The sequence below is a fragment of the Onychomys torridus genome, chromosome 21 (assembly GCF_903995425.1).
Source record: "Onychomys torridus chromosome 21, mOncTor1.1, whole genome shotgun sequence".
NCBI lineage: Eukaryota > Metazoa > Chordata > Mammalia > Rodentia > Cricetidae > Onychomys > Onychomys torridus.
The window spans coordinates 19,506,748-19,523,351 of record NC_050463.1 but is presented as its reverse complement, the minus strand read 5'-3'; the positions used below and the strand labels follow the sequence as shown (position 1 = coordinate 19,523,351).

Below are 16,604 nucleotides of genomic sequence, written 5' to 3'. Positions count from 1 at the left end.
CATACAATATCACGGCAATGCCATGAGACAGACACCGTGCTGAAAACCAAGAGGACACAGCCCAGCCAGAGACGGAGAGACCCTGAGAGCCTCCGTGTTGACTTCTTTCTTCTACTGTGATCAAATCACTAACAGGAACAACTTAAGGGAGGGAAGACTTCCTCCTTTTGGCTCCTGTGTCAGAGTTCAGTCATCATGGTGGGAGGGCACAGTGGAGCAAAGCTGCTCATGTCATGGAGCCAGGAAGTAGAGCAAAGCAATATAGGACAGACCGAAGGAGCACTTGAACACTCCCAGGGTCTACTTCGCCAGCTAGGCCCTGACTGCTGCTTGTCACGACCTCTTAATGATGCCATTGTGTCAGGCGTCCATCAAGAGATTAATCCATCCGATAGGTCAAGGCCCTCAAGATGCAGACATTTCCCCAGAACTCTTCAGTTGGTAACCAAGCACCCAGTACTTGAGGCTAGGAGGAATACATTGTATTCAAGCCATATCAGCATTTAAGAGATGAGGGCTATTGCTTGAAGAGCAAGAAATAGTGAAAACGCCTCAGTTCAGATGCAGGGGGTCGTGCATGTCCTGAGGAACCAGAGCAATGGGTGGAAGGAGGAGAGAATGAAGTAGGTCACTGTTGCCATGATGGAGAGTAAGGTGATGCTGTCCTGAGGAGCACGGAATGTCTAATTTTTCCCATCACTCCTGTGCATGGATGCAGGCACCAGGGGCTTGGGGGTTTCGGGGAGAGGTGGTTGAGTTTCTCTAGAACAGGTGTTTGCAGATGAGGAAGCCTGAAGTGGCATTTATTTGCAAGGATGATTGTGGAGATAAACTGCTGGCTTTTGTATGGAGGATGTTGAAGGTAGGAAGGGCCCGGCAGAGGACAAACGTTGGGGACAGCAGGTTTCTGAGACCTTTCCTAAGATGAAGAAGACTGTTGGGTTCCTGGAGAAGTAGCTGGAGAATATGCTTCTGCATCTGTGATTTGGAAGTCGTGCCGTGCCTAGATGTAGAAGGATTCAAGCTAAAACCATGGAAATGACATGTAGCAGACACGTTTAAACTGCAGACCTGTCCATTAGAAACACTCTAACATAGTTATGCCCATCATTGTGGGCAGGTGTACGTGTGTAGATAGATACATATTGCATAAAGGAAGCAGGAAAAGGCATCTCAAAACTGACCTTTTATCGTGTAAATGTATTCCTACATTGCCATACCTAATAGCTGTATATTTCTTGTGTGGATTGCCTTATCAATTTGGTCTATCCAGGTTTCTAGTGTTAAGTGTTATGGCACCAGCCATCCTTCAGCAGTGCATGCTGTCTTATAGTATTCCGGTTACCTAGATACAAAGAGTTCATTCAATCTGACTGCACACAGAATCAGGAGTGATTTATTACCATCTTTTTGGTTTAAAAAAAAAGTAGCCTTTTTAGAAAGAGATAGATAGACAGACAGACAGACAGATAGATAATAGATAGATAGATAGACAGACAGATGATAGGTAGGTAGATGGATGGATGGATGGATGGATGGATAGATAGATAGATAGATAGATAGACAGATAGACAGATAGAAATATAGTAAAATATTCTGTCTTTTTGGCAGCATAGGGTTTTCCAAGCTCTTCCTTGCTGCCCCTGCCGTGCTTCCACATCCTTCCTTGCAAGGAGTCATTCAGTTATTTTCACTGAAGCTGTCTCTGGATGTGGGTTAAGTTTGGTGTAGTGGCTAGAGCCTTTATTTCTTGACTCCTAGAAGGAAGTTGGGATGAATACATCCTCTAGAATTAAAAGAAAGTACTTCAGCAGTGTTAAGCTGTCGGCTTTGAACCTCTTTACAGCACATCTTTTATTTGTGTGTTATCTTTTTCCTTTGTTTCCACTTGAACAGTTGGGAGGGAAACATTTTAGAATACACCAATCAGCCAAGCCAGTAATTAGCATTGCCGAGTAAAGAGAAAGTTTAAGACAGCTGTCAGGTGACCACTAAAGTGAGCTGTGATTAGCTAAGATGTGTCATCTGTGGGACTTCATAATTACAATAATAGCAGTGTAGTTACATTGTGATGGAAAGTTGACAGTTCACTTTTCCCACTTTCAAGTAATTCTGAAAGTTCCTAGTTTTTAGTTTCCAGGTAATTTATCACTCAAATGATTTAAAAAGCTATTTTGGGCTACAGTCACGAACACTAATAAAATTTTACATGTGGGTGACATTAACACAATATTCTTTCTTTTTAATTTCTAGGGGAAGACTACTATTATTCTAAGGTGTCTTGACAGGTGAGTGTTATGTCAACCTTTATTAGACATCATTCATGCCTATTCCAGCTGCAACAGAGAAAGTTAGCCCCAAAAGGTGTGGAAGGAGAATAATTTTGAGATTCAAAATATTTAATTCTCAATCTTGATTACAACCTTTAAAGATATTCTCAATCTTGAATACAACCTTTAAGAGCACCTTTAAAGATAAGACTAAGAAAAACCAGAAAAAATATGGGGTTGATACTAGATTTCCTCTTTGAAGGAGAAATGTTACCATAATTACCCAGCCTCCAGCAGTGATGATGTTCTTCTGGGCTATACTGCTTTGGTATTTAAATTCTAATCTATGCCTGTATGAACAATGATTGTAACAGATGGTTTTTATAATAAATCACCAAATGTAACATTAGTTTAAGATAAAGTGTTATAAACTGCAACAGTGAATTAAAATTGTTCATTTCAGCTTTCTGGAAGTAGACCCAGATAGAGGATGATTCTTCAAATTGTGGGTTTACTGTGCTAGACATTTTTATCTTAGGGAAAGCATCTTGCTTCCTAAAAGAGTTATATCTTTAAGGAAATATATCCAAATAGTATTTGATATATATCTTGGGAACTGATATCTGCCCAAATAAAGTTCAAAATATTCAACACATAGAAATATACAAATCAGGGGCTGGAGAGATGGCTCAGAGGTTAAGAGTACTGGCTGCTCTTTCAAAGGTCCTGAGTTCAATTCCCAGCAACCACATGGTGGCTCACAACCATCTGTAATGAGATCTGGCGCCCTCTTCTGGCCTGCAAGGTGTGTGCATGCAGAGCACTATACATAATGAATAAATAAATCTTTTTTTTTTTTTAAAAAAAAAGCAGTAAGTGTTCTTACCTGCTGAGCTCTCTCTAACCATTTAAAAAAAAAAAGAAATATACAAATCACAAGTTTTAAACTTGTGGTTTTTGTTCTTCAAGTTAAAACTAAATACAATATTATTCAGCCTCAAAAAGGAAAGAAACCCAGCATTGAACAGCACTTGCTGCTCTTGCAGAGAACCCAGGGTTGGTTCCTGGCACCCACATGGTAATTCACAGCTATCTGTGACTCCAAGGAATCCAGCTCCTTCTGATTTCCACAGACACCTGACATGTTCATGGTGCACATACATGCATGCAGGCCCACATTCATCCACATAAAATAAGTAAATCTTTAATTTATAAAAAAGGAAATAGCTGGGCGGTGGTGGCGCATGCCTGTAATCCCAGCACTCGGGAGGCAGAGGCAGGTGGATCTCTGTGAGTTTGAGGCCAGCCTGGTTTACAAAGCTAGTCCAGGACAGGCTCCAAAGCTACAGAGAAACCCTGTCTCGAAAAACAAAAAATAAAATAAAATAAAAAAAAATAAAAAAATGGAAATAAATTCTGTCATATTCTACAACATAGGTGAACTTTGAGATACGATGCTAAGTGAAATGAGCTAGTCACAAAATAGACAAACTGTCTCCTTCCTTTTGTATGAGGTACTCAGAGCAGTTAGTCCCACAGAAGCAGAATGGAGAGGGGCAGTGGCCAGGGAGTGGGCAGGAGGGACATGGGAAGTCACTTAATGCATATGGAGTTGCGGTTTTATAGGTTAAGAAGTCGTGAGGACTGATTGCCCAGCAATGTGAATGAATATACTTCATACTATTAACTGCTCACTTAAAATGGTTATACCAGTAAAATTTACTTCATGTATTTCTCACCACATTAAAAATGAATGTATACCATATAGTTGCTTACTAAACAATTTAAACTTGCATGAATAATTCATAATTATTTGAATATTTTCCAAGTTGTTTGTTGGTTTTATGCCCTTGTTCATATAATTTTTTTCAACTTTCATATTTGGGCTGAGATTTGAAACAAAAAAACTACATAAAATCTTCCCTTGATGTCCTTACTAGTTGACAGAAATTAGGTTTTCAGCTCCCACGTGGGGGCTGAGCAAACAAGTCAGCATTTCCCCATGGCCTGGATTCAGAGAGCTCATGACCCAGCATGGCCCGTGATGCTGCCGGTGCTACCTTCCACCCTGCAGGGGTGCCGTACTATTTAGGCGTCATCATTCACTGCTATACCTGCCACTAAAACCTCTGAGACGGTATGGAAGGGCTTATTTGGGTCTTGTGGAATAATGTCTTTTTAACTTTACCTCAGTGCTAGTATTCAAGGTAGCCTCCTTACTAATAAGTGTTTTCAAGGATGTAAAAATGGCAGGACTATAGCATAAGAAACCAGTTCCGCCATCATGATACTAATTCTGTCTTTGTTGTATAGGGATGAGCCAGCAAAGCCAACCTTAGCTTTGGAATATACGTACGGAAGAAGAACAAAGGGGCACAACACAGTGAGTTCTTTTTCTTTTATTATTATTATTATTATAATATTTGTGTTTTAATTTTATACATCAGCCATGGGTTCCCCTGTCCTCCCCCCTCCCGCCCCCATTCCCACCTTCCCCCCAGCCCCTCCCCTCCATTCCCACCTCCTCCAGGGCCAAGGCACCCCTGGGGATTCATTTAAACCTGGTGGATTCAGTTCAGGCAGGTCCTGTCCCCTCCTTCCAGGCTGAGCAAAGTGTCCCTGTGTAAACCCAAGGTTCCAAACAGCCATCTCATGCACTAAGGACAGGTCCTGGTCCCACTGCCTGGGTGCCTCCCAAACAGTTCAAGCTATTCAATGATCTCACTTATCCAGAGGGCCTGCTCCAGCTGGGGGCTCCACAGCCTTTGGTTCTTAATTCATGTGCTTCCATTCGTTTGGCTATTTGCCCCTGTGCCTCTCCAATCTTGGTCTCAACAATTCACGCTCTTACAGTCCCTCCTCTTTCTCGACAAATGGACTCCTGGAGCTCCACCTGGGGTCTGGCTGAGGATCTCTGCATCCACTTTGATCAGTTATTGGATGAGAGTTCCAGCACGACCGTTAGGGTGTTTGGCCATCTGATCACCAGACTAGGTCAGATCAGGCTTTCTCTCAACCACTGCCAGCAGTCTACAGCGGATATATCATTGTGGATTTCTGGGGACCTCTCCAGCACTCTGCCTATTCCTGTTCTCATGTGGTCTTCATTTATCATGGTCTATTATTCCTTGTTCTCCCTTTCTGGTCTTGATCCAGCTGGGATCTCCTGCTCCCCTAAGCTTTCTTTCCCTCGAACCTTGCCCTTCATTACCCCCACTGTTGTCCAGGTTGTTCATGTAGATCTCATCCATGTCTCTGTCACTGGGCGATCCCTGGGTCTTTCCTAGGGTCCTGTTCTTTTTCAAGTTGTGTCTCATGCCTTGGATGGGAAGCCTTAATGCTGAGATGGCTCTATGTTATCTACACACAGTAAACATACCAATGATGCATGTCATAGACATGTGCTGTTAAATGTCACATGAGGATCCACTGATGTGAAACTCACCTAATCTGTGAAAACATTTTTGCTTTCTCTGTTGTATCCTAAAGTGTTGAAAAATATTTATTTACAACTTTTGTACTTACGCTTTTTTTTTTTTTTTTGGTTTTTCGGCTTTTTTTTTTTTTTTTTTTTTTTTTTGGTTTTTCGAGACAAGGTTTCTCTGTATAGCCCTGGCTGTCCTGGAACTCACTCTGTCTGGCTCTGCCTCCCAAAGTGCTGGGATTAAAGGCATGCACCACATGGGTTTTTTTCTTTTTTTTTTGTTTTTTTTTTTTTTTTTGTTTTTTTTGTTGTTGTTGTTGTTGTTTTTTAAACTAGATCTTATGTATCTCAGGCTGGCCTGAAACTCATTATGTATCCCAGATTTGCAATCCTCTTGTCTTAGCCTTCTGGGTACTGTTGGAATTAAAAGCATGTGACACCAGGCCCGGCATGAAATAAGATTTCTTTGTAACTCAATGGTATAAGGGTTTTTGTTTTTTGGGTTTTTTTTTTTTGCCTACTTATAATAATTCTATAGATGAGACTTTTCTATCTTTCAAATGGAAATAACATTATTACTGTCTCTCCATTTTTGTAATTTTTAATTCGTTTTTAGATTTGTCATACAATATATTTTGGACATCCCCGCTCCTCCAAGTCCTCCCTATCCTTTCCAGTCTCTACCCACCGTCTTTATAGTCTTCTCTCTCAAAGGTGATGGGGACCCAAGCAAACCAAACAAAGCAGAGGAAAGAAGAAAAAACACCAAACAATAACGAGAAAAGGCACACAGAAAAGAAAAGCGTGGGATCATTTTGTATCTGTCAATGGGTTCCTCTGAACATGAGGCCTACCTTGGCGTGTGGTTGTTAATACCCAGTTTTCCCCACTGGGGAAAACTGATTTCTCCTCTCCCAGCAGCTATCAATTCCAAATAATTTCTTGGTCAGGAACTTGGTGCCTGCTTCCCCTTCTCCATGCCGGGATTTATCTAGACTAGTCCTTGTGCATTCTATCACAGTTTCTGTGAGTTTATATGTGTGTATCAGCCCTGTTGTGTATGGAAGACGTTATTTCCATGGGGTCATTCACCACTTCTGACTCTTAACCATCTCCCCGCCTCCTTCCATAAAGATCCCTGAGCCTTGATGGGAGGGATTTAATCCATTTAGGGCTGAGTGTCCCAAGGTCTCTCACTGTCTGCACATTGTCCAGCTGTGGGTCTCTGTGTTAATTACCAGCTCCTGCCAGAAGAAGCTTCTCTGATGAGCTTTGAGCCATGCACTGATACTCAGGGATAGCAATATGTCATTAGGAGTCATTTCATTGCTGTGTTCATTTAGAAGAAGAAGAACAGTAGGTTTTCCTCTAAGCCCATGACCTGTCTAGTCTCAGGTTCTTGGCCTCATTAACAGTGTCAGGTAGGGGTTCCATCTCATGGAATGGGCCTTAAATCCAATCAAAAAGTGGTTGGTTGCTCCCATAACCTTTGTACCAGTTTTGCAACAGTATATCTTGTAGGCAGGTCACTGTTGCAGAGTTTGTAGCTGGGTGATATTAATGATTTCTCTTCTCCTCTGGTGGCATGCAAAATACCTCCCAACGCTATGAATGCTAATCAGTAGACACGAAGTTTATAGTTATGCAGGAACTCAACTTCTCCATGTTCGATTTCGTAAGTAGGTGGTGTCTTCGGCAATAGGGGCTTTCCATCCGTCCAGTAAACAGTAGCACTGGCAATAGCCTTTGATGTTTGAGAGGTGTTGGGGAGGTCTATGGGACCCCTTTGGCCAACACCTCAACAAAAAGTAACTCACTCCAGGCATTGGAGGTTTTACTTGGTCACATGATCTCTAGTGGAATTTGCCTCCTACACACACACACACACACACACACACACACTATATGGTAACTCCAAGGTGTTTCTTTTTAATTATGTATTTGCATGTGTATCTTCATGTGGGTTTATTTGCACATGAGTCAGGTGCCCACAGAAACCGGAAGAGGGCATTGGGTTGCCTAGAGCTGGAGCGATAGGCAGTTGAGATCTGCCTGATGCTGTTGCTGGAAACAGCTAGGCTTCTCTGCAGGAGCAGCAAGCACTTCTAATCCCTGCACCCTCTCTCCAGCACCCTGGTGGTTCTGTTTCATTTTGAAGACAGGTTCTTCTTATATCTGGCGATGTCTGTTCACTCCTGCATGCCCTTGAACTCACAATCTTGCTGCCTTAACCTCCTGAGGGCTGGTATTAGAAGTGTGAATGAATCACCATATCCATTTTAGGAGTTACTTTTGATTTCTCTAAAAAATCTTCTAAAAATAGGGGGCTTGAACTGTGGAATATTTGGGCAAATATACTGTTCAAAATCTAAATTGCTAGTGTTTTTAAAATATAGCATTGGGAATGTAGCTCAGTGTTAGAGGATTTGACTACTGTTCTTTAGTCCCTGAGTCCGATCCAGAGCATTTAGGAGGAGATAATCTAAACACTGATAGCACTGTGGAGACCACAGGCCTAGAAGCTAATCCTTTTCACCTGTTCAGCAGAGAGTAGTAAACTGGTGGGACAGAAATTCTTAAGTGGAATTGCTTCTGGAAATCTCATAGCAAAGGGGGGGTCATTTCCCAAACTTAGGTCTGTGGAAGAACAGTCTAGAACAGAAGGTCCTACTATTCCCACACAGAGGCACGTTTGTGTAAAAATGATCTAGTTCAAATGTTTGCTCATTAGACCATGTATTAAAGAATTGCATGGTAGCACATACCCATGGTCCCAATACTCAGGAAGTGGAAGCACATGAATCTTTCTGAGTTCAAAGTTAGCCTCGTCTGCATAGCAAGTTCCAGTCCAGCCAGGACTGCATAGTGAGACACTGTCTCAAAAAAGAAAAAAGGAAGAGAGAGAGAGAGAGAGAGAAAGAGAGAGAGAGAGAGAAGAGAGAGAGAGAGAGACAGAGAGAGAGAGAGAGAGAGAGAGAGAAGAAAGAGAGAGAAGAGAGACAGACCAGAGAGAGAGAGAGAGAGAGAGAGAATTATATGACAGATACAATGTGTCAGGAATTGAATCTGCCTATTACTGCTTCCTGGATCCACCAATGAAAGTCGGTTATTAAAACTGAGAAGTTACAAAGCAAAGGAAACATACTGAGATACGATGTACGGTGTGAGGAAGCCTTTTTATGGGAAACTTGAAGGAACTCTCACAAGCTTGACTTTCGAGAAGGGCTGGCAAAGCCTCCTTTGTCACACTGTGAAGCCAGAAAGATTTTCCAGTGAAAACCAGTTCATTCCACAAACATTAGTGATTCAGTTATCAACAACAGGAAATTGATTTTAGAGATTCTGAGAATTTGTCCCTAAAAGGAAAATAGTGTATGTTCACCTAACACTGGCTTGACTACCATCTGCCCATTCCAGTTCATGATAGCAGGTATGTGAGAACCCACGTGACTGGTTTTCACCTGCTTCCTCTAATTGGGCCATGGCATGGGGATTTTCTATATTTATTCCCAAAGTTCACACTTTGTCGGGTTAAAGGCTTCGTTAGGAGTTCTAGATAGAAGCGTTTTGTCAGCTCCCTGTACAGACAAAGACATTGAGCATCAGCCCAAAAGTTGACAGCAGGAGAAATGCCCCATCAAGCAGTCCTGCACACTGCTCTCAGATCAGACTGTTCCAAACCACACGGCTGCCTGGCCCTACAGAGTTCTCCAAACTGAAAAGCATGGCTAGCCTTATCCCAGTCTCCTGCCCACGCTTGTCATTACAGCCTGTCACGTTCCTCAGGCCTAGACTGTATCTGCTGTGTCCCCATTTCTCAGGTCTTACCTGTACAACTTGTTCATTTGCGAGCATCTATATTTCTAAATCATAATGTTCTGTTCCACTGCTTTATGTTTATCTAGAATCCCAAATATGTTAAACTGATTAATTATCCTTAAATTTTACATAGGTATCTATTTTGTGTGCTATTAATATTTATAAAGTTGGGAGGAGAAAACATTCATTCTTGGTGGTTCACCTTTGTTCATAAAATGAATTTGATGCATTTCAGGATATAGAATAAAGGAAGGCAAAAGTTTCAAGTAAAAAGAAAGGATCAGTAAAGGGGTGAATTTTTTTATCTACAATTATTACTGATAGGTGCTAATATAAAAAACCACTCAAAAGTTTGAAATTGAGTATTTTTTTAAACCCTCTGTTTTCTTTCAGCCAAAAGACATTGCTCACTTTTGGGAGCTGGGTGGAGGAACCTCCTTATTGGACCTAATAAGCATACCAATCACATGCGATTCCTTGAGGTGAGTGGAAGTTCACAGGCCTTCCGTGGATGCAGGCTCACAGGCTTTCCCGAGTCAACATTTTGGAGACTGTTTTCTGTCATCTGGAGGTTTGCAGCCTCTCCTTTCCATGAGCTTAGAGCAGAGCTTCCAGAGAAGTCTTGAGAGAGCCAGGGTTCCACTAAGGCTAAGTAGGATACATTCCTGCCAGCAACACACTTTACAAGCCTGCTAGCCGGGAAAAAATGTCAAATAGTATTTGGGTGATGAATTCATTTTCAAAACTAAATATGAAAAGTGTAATTCTTTCTGCTCTTAGTGGAAGTTAACTCAGCTCTGGGATTTCTCTTCATCTGCCTGGGGTCAGTCTCCCATGGAATTCGATGCACAGTAAAATCATTGAGCTTCATCCAAAGGAAGGCTGTTGGAGAGGAGAGATCTCTCTCCTGGCTTTTTCATTTGTTTGTTTGGTTGTCTTGTTTTGTTTTGATTTTGGAGATAGGGTTTCTTTGTGTAGCCCTGGCTGTCCTAGAACTCACTCTGTAGACGGAGCTGGCCTTGAACTCAGAGATCTGCCTGCCTCTGCCTGTTGAGTGCTGGAACCAAAGATGTGTGCTGCCACTGCCTGGCTTTTTGTTGTTGTTCTCTCTACTGGCTTTTAAGAACCAAAAGCAAGGGGTCCACCCCAAATCCACAGACACTCCCACACATTGGCCATGTCAGATGTGGAAACTTGTGACATTTCTGAGTTACTTGGAACTGATCTAAGCCAAGAAAAACAATTCAATATGAAGTATCTTTCTTGTCCATGATTAACCCAAACCATCGCTATTGCTGAGCCAGATTCAAGGACCAGGTATCATTTGTTACATTTCAAGCATGCAGAGCCTTAGGGATGGGTGTCTTCTTTCCAAGACAATTGCTCTTCCAGAGGATGGCTTAATTTTTCCAGTGATTTCTACTTTTTAGTAAAATGTAACTTATTCTCTTTTATTTTGAGACAGGGTAGGGCAGTGTAGCCCCAGGTAGCTTCCAACTCACAGAGGTCCACCCAACTCTGCCTTCTGAGTCCTGGGATTGAAAGCATGAACTCGCTCTGTGTGTGTGTGTGTGTGTGTGTGTGTGTGTGTGTGTGTATGCACATGTTCATAAGTATGTGCCTGTGGGTACATGGAAGCCAAAGGTCACTATGGGGTGTCTTTTTTGTTTGTTTGTTTGTTTGTTTGTTTGTTTGTTTGTTTTGAGACAGGGTTTCTCTGTGTAGCTTTGCATCTTTCCTGGATTTCACTGTGTAACCAGCCTGGCCTCGAACTCACAAAGATTCACCTGCCTCTGCCTCCCAAGTGCTGAGATTAAAGGTGTGCACCACCACCTGGCATATGGGGTGTCTTCTTAATTATTCTTTACCTTATTTAATATTTTTGAGATAGAGTTTCTTGCTGAACCTGGAGCTCATCAATAGTAGCTGGGTTAGCCAAGTGAGCCTCAGAGATTCTCCCGTCTGTGCCTTCCCAGCACTAAGATTGCAGGTGCATGCCCTGGGCACAGGATTTTACATGGGTGCTGGGGATCTGAACTTCCAGTCCTCAGGCTTTTTTGGTATGCACCTCACCAACTGAGCCATCTGCCCAGACACAAGAGTGACTGTGCTCACACAGAACACTTGGTACGAAGAGCACCAGAGTCACAGGTGGAGACCTGAGTCTTCCAGCCTTCTGTAGACAACTGTACAGCGTCATTAGGTTTTGTTTTATTTTTTCCTTTTATTGAAAAATAGAGTATAGTCCAATTAGGGTTTCCTCTCATCTATCCCCCTCACTTCCTCCCTACCTTCCCTCCATCCAGATTCACCCCCTTTCTCTTCCTTAGTAGAAAATAAACAGGCTTCTAGGGAATAATAATAATAAAAAAAAAACACAAAACAAAAACTAACACATCAGAATAGGACATCACAAACAAACAGAAGGAAAAGAGTTCAAGAAAAGGCACAAGAAACAGAGACATGGAGACCCACTCAGGAATCCCATAAAAACACAAAACTGGAAGCCATGATATATACGCAAAGTAGGGTAAAAAGGGAGACACACACACACACACACACACACACACACACACACACACACTAAATTTAAAATATCCTAAGAGATAAAATTAATAAAGAAATAAAAAGCTCTGACACGGCATCGTGAGACAGAGAACCTGTGTTCAGTGAGTTGTGTGGGTGTTGTCTTCAGCAACATGGCCTGGCTGTCAGTTTGTGGAGAGCAAACTATTGTCTTGGCAACAGCCTATGTTGTTTGGGGATTCCTATGGGACTCCTTTGGCCAACAACTCAATTAGATGTAACCTCTTCCTAGTACTGGAAGCTTCCTTTGGCGACAAGATGTCCAGTTATTATGTGTGTGTGTGTGTGTGTGTGTGTGTGTGTGTGTGTGTCCTGCGTTTCTTCTTATAACCACCTTTTCACTGTGAATTAGATTTTTTTTTTAAGGAACTTCACAGCTACATACTTTTACATTTGACTTTCCTTCCTTCCTTCCTTCCTTCCTTCCTTCCTTCCTTTCTTTCTTTCTTTCTTTCTTTCTTTCTTTTTTATTGATTTTTCAAGACAGGATTTCTTTTGTAACCTTGGTTGTCCTGGAACTCTCTCTGTAGACCAGGCTGGCCTTGAACTCACAGAGATCCACCTGCCTCTGCCTCCCAAGTGCTGGGATTAAAGATGTGCGCCACCACTGCCCAGATTGACATTTTTAGTGGAGATAAGCAAAGCTTGCTGGGAATTAGCATGATTTGTGTTGACAGTTGAGAAGAGGTAAGTGTGGGGAGAGGTAAGCTAAGGAACACTCTGCCACCTGTGTGGGCAGAGGCCGGCTCCTGTCCCGGCCCTGACCCCTGACTCCTACATGACCTTACTTCTCTTTATTTAATCTGAGACTGTTTGGACCAGACAGGCTCGTGGAAATTCGGGGTTCTACAGGAATTGAAATCTTAACATGCTTCTTCCTGTCCCTGGGCTCTAGGGCAGCTGGAGCCAGCTTTGGGAGATGGGAAGGAGCCCAGTTGAAATGAGGAGGAAAGAGCATCATAGGCCCAAGTCTGGGTGCAAAGTCGGCTGCTGAGTCGTCAAAACATTGGGGTTGGAGAGGATTTCACTTCATGTAGTTGCTAATCATGGAGAGTTTTAAAACTGAAATTAGTTTACAAATAATTTCCTTGTACTGGGCAAAATCCAGCAAATTGAGAAACTGATGTATTGCCACATGGAATGAGATATTGTTTACCTTTAAATGTCTGTAGAACTGAGTGTTTCCACAGGCTTTAGATAATTTGCAATAGAACATTTCCTGTGGTCTGATCCCACTTGAAGAATTTTTTAAGCTGTTTTCTTTTTTTGGTTTTTCAAGACAGGGTTTCTCTGTGTAGCTTTGTGCCTTTTCCTGGAACTCACTTGGTAGTCCAGGCTGGCCTCGAACTCACAGAGATCCGCCTGGCTCTGCCTCCAGAGCGCTGGAATTAAAGGCGTGCGAAACCACCACCCTGGCAGCTGTTTTCTTAGTTAACACTTGCCATAAAGAAGGTACAGAGCAACATATATGTACTAGAAGGAAAACATTTATTAGTAGGAAAGTTGGGTGATCCATTTCTCTTTCCCTATTTTTAATGACAAACGTGATTTTTTTATTTTATTTTTATTTTTTTTGGTTTTTCTAGACTGGGTTTCTCTGTGTAGCTTTGCAACAAAAATGATTTTTATGTTGTATGTATTTGACCACAATAAAAAGGTTGCATGGGTCTTTAAAAATATATAACTATAAAACAGAGCATAATATATTAAAGTGTAAAGTAAAATTAGTTTCTTTATTACTACATGTTTATTATGTGAATCTATAGTGAAGCAGAATGTCTATAAGCTTAGTACGGTGACGTGGAAATGATTGGCTGGACAATAATTTTACAGATATGTCCCATAATTAATGTCTAAATGATTCCTTTCTAAATTGAGACCACAGGCACAGAATTTGTGTACTGTTTGGTATGAATTACACAAAACAGCTGGTTGGACTGACTCACACCAAGTAACTAAATAGCATCATCTTGTTTCCTAGCAGAGTATTTGTCTGTTGAATAAGAATGTTGTCTGTGAGCTGGGCATGATGGAGCAGGACTCTAGAGGCAGAGCGAGTTCCAGGACTGTCAGGTCTACACAGAGAAACCCTGTCTCAAAAAAATGAAAACATATATGTTGGCCATGATTAAATGTCTGTGTACAAATCATTGCCATATTCTAAAGCATCCCTAGACTCTGTATATTTGTTTTCAGTTGGTAAAATATACAGAACCTAAATTCACTGCTGACATTACTTATAAATGAGTTATTCTGTGGCATTAAGTATAGTTCCACTGTTGTACAACCAACACCACCACATTTAGTACTGCCTGTCTTCCTGCAGTAAAGTCCTCAGGCTCTTAGTGGTTTGACTCCATGGCACCTTATATAATGAGGTCATCTAGTATTTGTAGTTTATTTAACTTAGCATAATGTCTCAAGATTCACACTGTAGCATATGTCAAGTTCCCTTCCTTTGTAAAAGTGAATAATACTTCATCTGTGTATGTATGTACAGTTTGCTCTGCCATCCATGGGCATTTGGGGGTTGCCATGAACATTGATATACACACACTTACTCAGTCCTAGCTTTCTGCTGGGCATAGTGCCTCATGCCTGTAATCCCCGCAGCCTGGGGCCGAGGCAAGCAGATCACAGTGTGTTCAAGGTCATCCTTGGCTGTAAAATAAGTTCGAGGACAGCCAGGGCTACAAGATGAGTCCCTGTCTCAAAAGCAAACAACAACAACAATTTTAGCTTCTTCAGAACTTGGAGCATAGACCCGGAAATGGAATTTCTGAATCCTGTAGTGATTCTTTCTGATTATTTTAGGAACTGCCACACTGTTTTCCACAGCGGCTACACCATTTTGTTTTCTTACCAGTGTTGCTGAGGTCGAACACTTCTGTGTTCTCAGGAGCATTTTCTGTCTTCTTTTCTTTGGTAACAGCTACCCTAATGGCTGAGATAGTCCTATCACTGTGGGTTTGTTTTGCACTTTCCCCATAATTAGTGGTGGTGAGAATTTTTTAATTTTTAAAAATTTTATATGTATGGGTATTTTGCCTGCATGTATGTGGATCTGTGAACCATAGGCATGCAGTGCCCACAGAGCCCAGCAGGGGATGTCACACACACACATGCATGTACACATGCATGTATGTGTTTCTGTGCACCACAGGCATGCAGTGCCCACAGAAGCCAGCAGGGGGTGTCACACACATACACATACATGTATATTATTTGTGCACCACAGGCATGCAGTGCCTACAGAGGCCAGAAGGGGTGCCACACCCCACCACCACCACCCTCCACCCCCACCCTGGAACTAGAGTCACAGATGGGTCTGAGCCACCCTTTGGGTGTGGGGATTGAATTTTCATTTCCTGGGAGAACAGCCATGCTTTAACTGCTGAACCGATCACCTTTCCAGTCCTTAAGCATCTTTTAGTGTGCTTCTTGGCCAAGAGCATCTCTCTTTGGAGTTATTTGAGCCCTTGTTTAAGTAGATTATTTTGTTGTTTAGATTTGTGTTTAATGTGTAGGGATAGTCCTCGGCTTGTGGTGACAGCAGTGTCCTCAGGGCTGTGCTTTCAGAGAAGCAGGGCTGGAGACAGACGTGCAGCTTCACTTACAGGCAGTTCTTCAGACTGCTAGTTATATAACTACGAACTTCTAAACTCAGATCCATAGTATGGGTGCCACCACATCTAGGGAGGGCCCTCAGAAAGGCTTCCCAGCGAGGCTCGACTGTGCCTCGTCCGTCTCCTCCATGTTGTGTTGCTGCTGTTCTGGCCCCTCTTCTGGAGCACGAGGTGAAATTAGGTCTGAACTTGGCATTGCTGGACCCATGTGCTTTCAGCCCCTCTGTCTGGACTGGTTTGTTTCTGTGTGGTACTGAGCTCCAGGGGGAGAACACCCACGCACATTCAGCTGCGACTCTACTCTGAGTCCTCGCTCTCACTCCCGTCTTAGAATAACGATATGCTGGTTTTTCTTAAACTACTTTAGATAAATGTCAGTACATTCCCGTCTCAAAACAGTCACTGTTGGGAACCTTGTTTAAAGCTGTTGTCATCTCTGTAGGACATTCTCTATTGTTCTTGTTCTGGATCTTTCCAAACCTAATGATCTCTGGCCCACCATGGAAAATCTGTTGCAAGCCACAAAAAGCCATGTCGACAAAGTGATAATGAAGCTGGGGAAGATAAATTCCAAAGCAGCCTCGGAGATGAGGCAGAAGATGTGGAGTGTCATGCAGAAGGACCATCCGGTGAGTTGCTCTTGGTTTCTCCTGGCATCCGCCCCACACTGAGTCGGGACAGCATCTTCAGTTTTTGCATGACTTAACATTTGTTTGATGTAGATGAACCTGCTCACCGGAAAATTATAGCAATTTCATCAAACCTCAGTAACAGCAAAACGAGGCACAGATGGCTCTGTCTTCTTGTTAGACATTCCGTATGATTATTGTGGTGTATCATACCACTCAAAAGAAATGGAGTTTTAAAGTAGAGTTTTGA

At 42.3% G+C, this 16,604-nt stretch overlaps 1 protein-coding gene across 1 annotated transcript in view; it reads left to right on the top strand.

Annotated features, from left to right (window-relative positions):
- Dync2li1 (dynein cytoplasmic 2 light intermediate chain 1) overlaps positions 1-16,604 on the top strand; it is a 36,564-nt gene that overhangs the window by 5,238 nt on the left and 14,722 nt on the right. The window contains exons 3-6 of the mRNA XM_036170720.1: positions 2,254-2,288; positions 4,584-4,653; positions 9,907-9,995; positions 16,168-16,354. Of these exons, the coding sequence (XP_036026613.1) occupies positions 2,254-2,288; positions 4,584-4,653; positions 9,907-9,995; positions 16,168-16,354 (381 nt within the window). The remainder of the gene's footprint in view (positions 1-2,253; positions 2,289-4,583; positions 4,654-9,906; positions 9,996-16,167; positions 16,355-16,604) is intronic.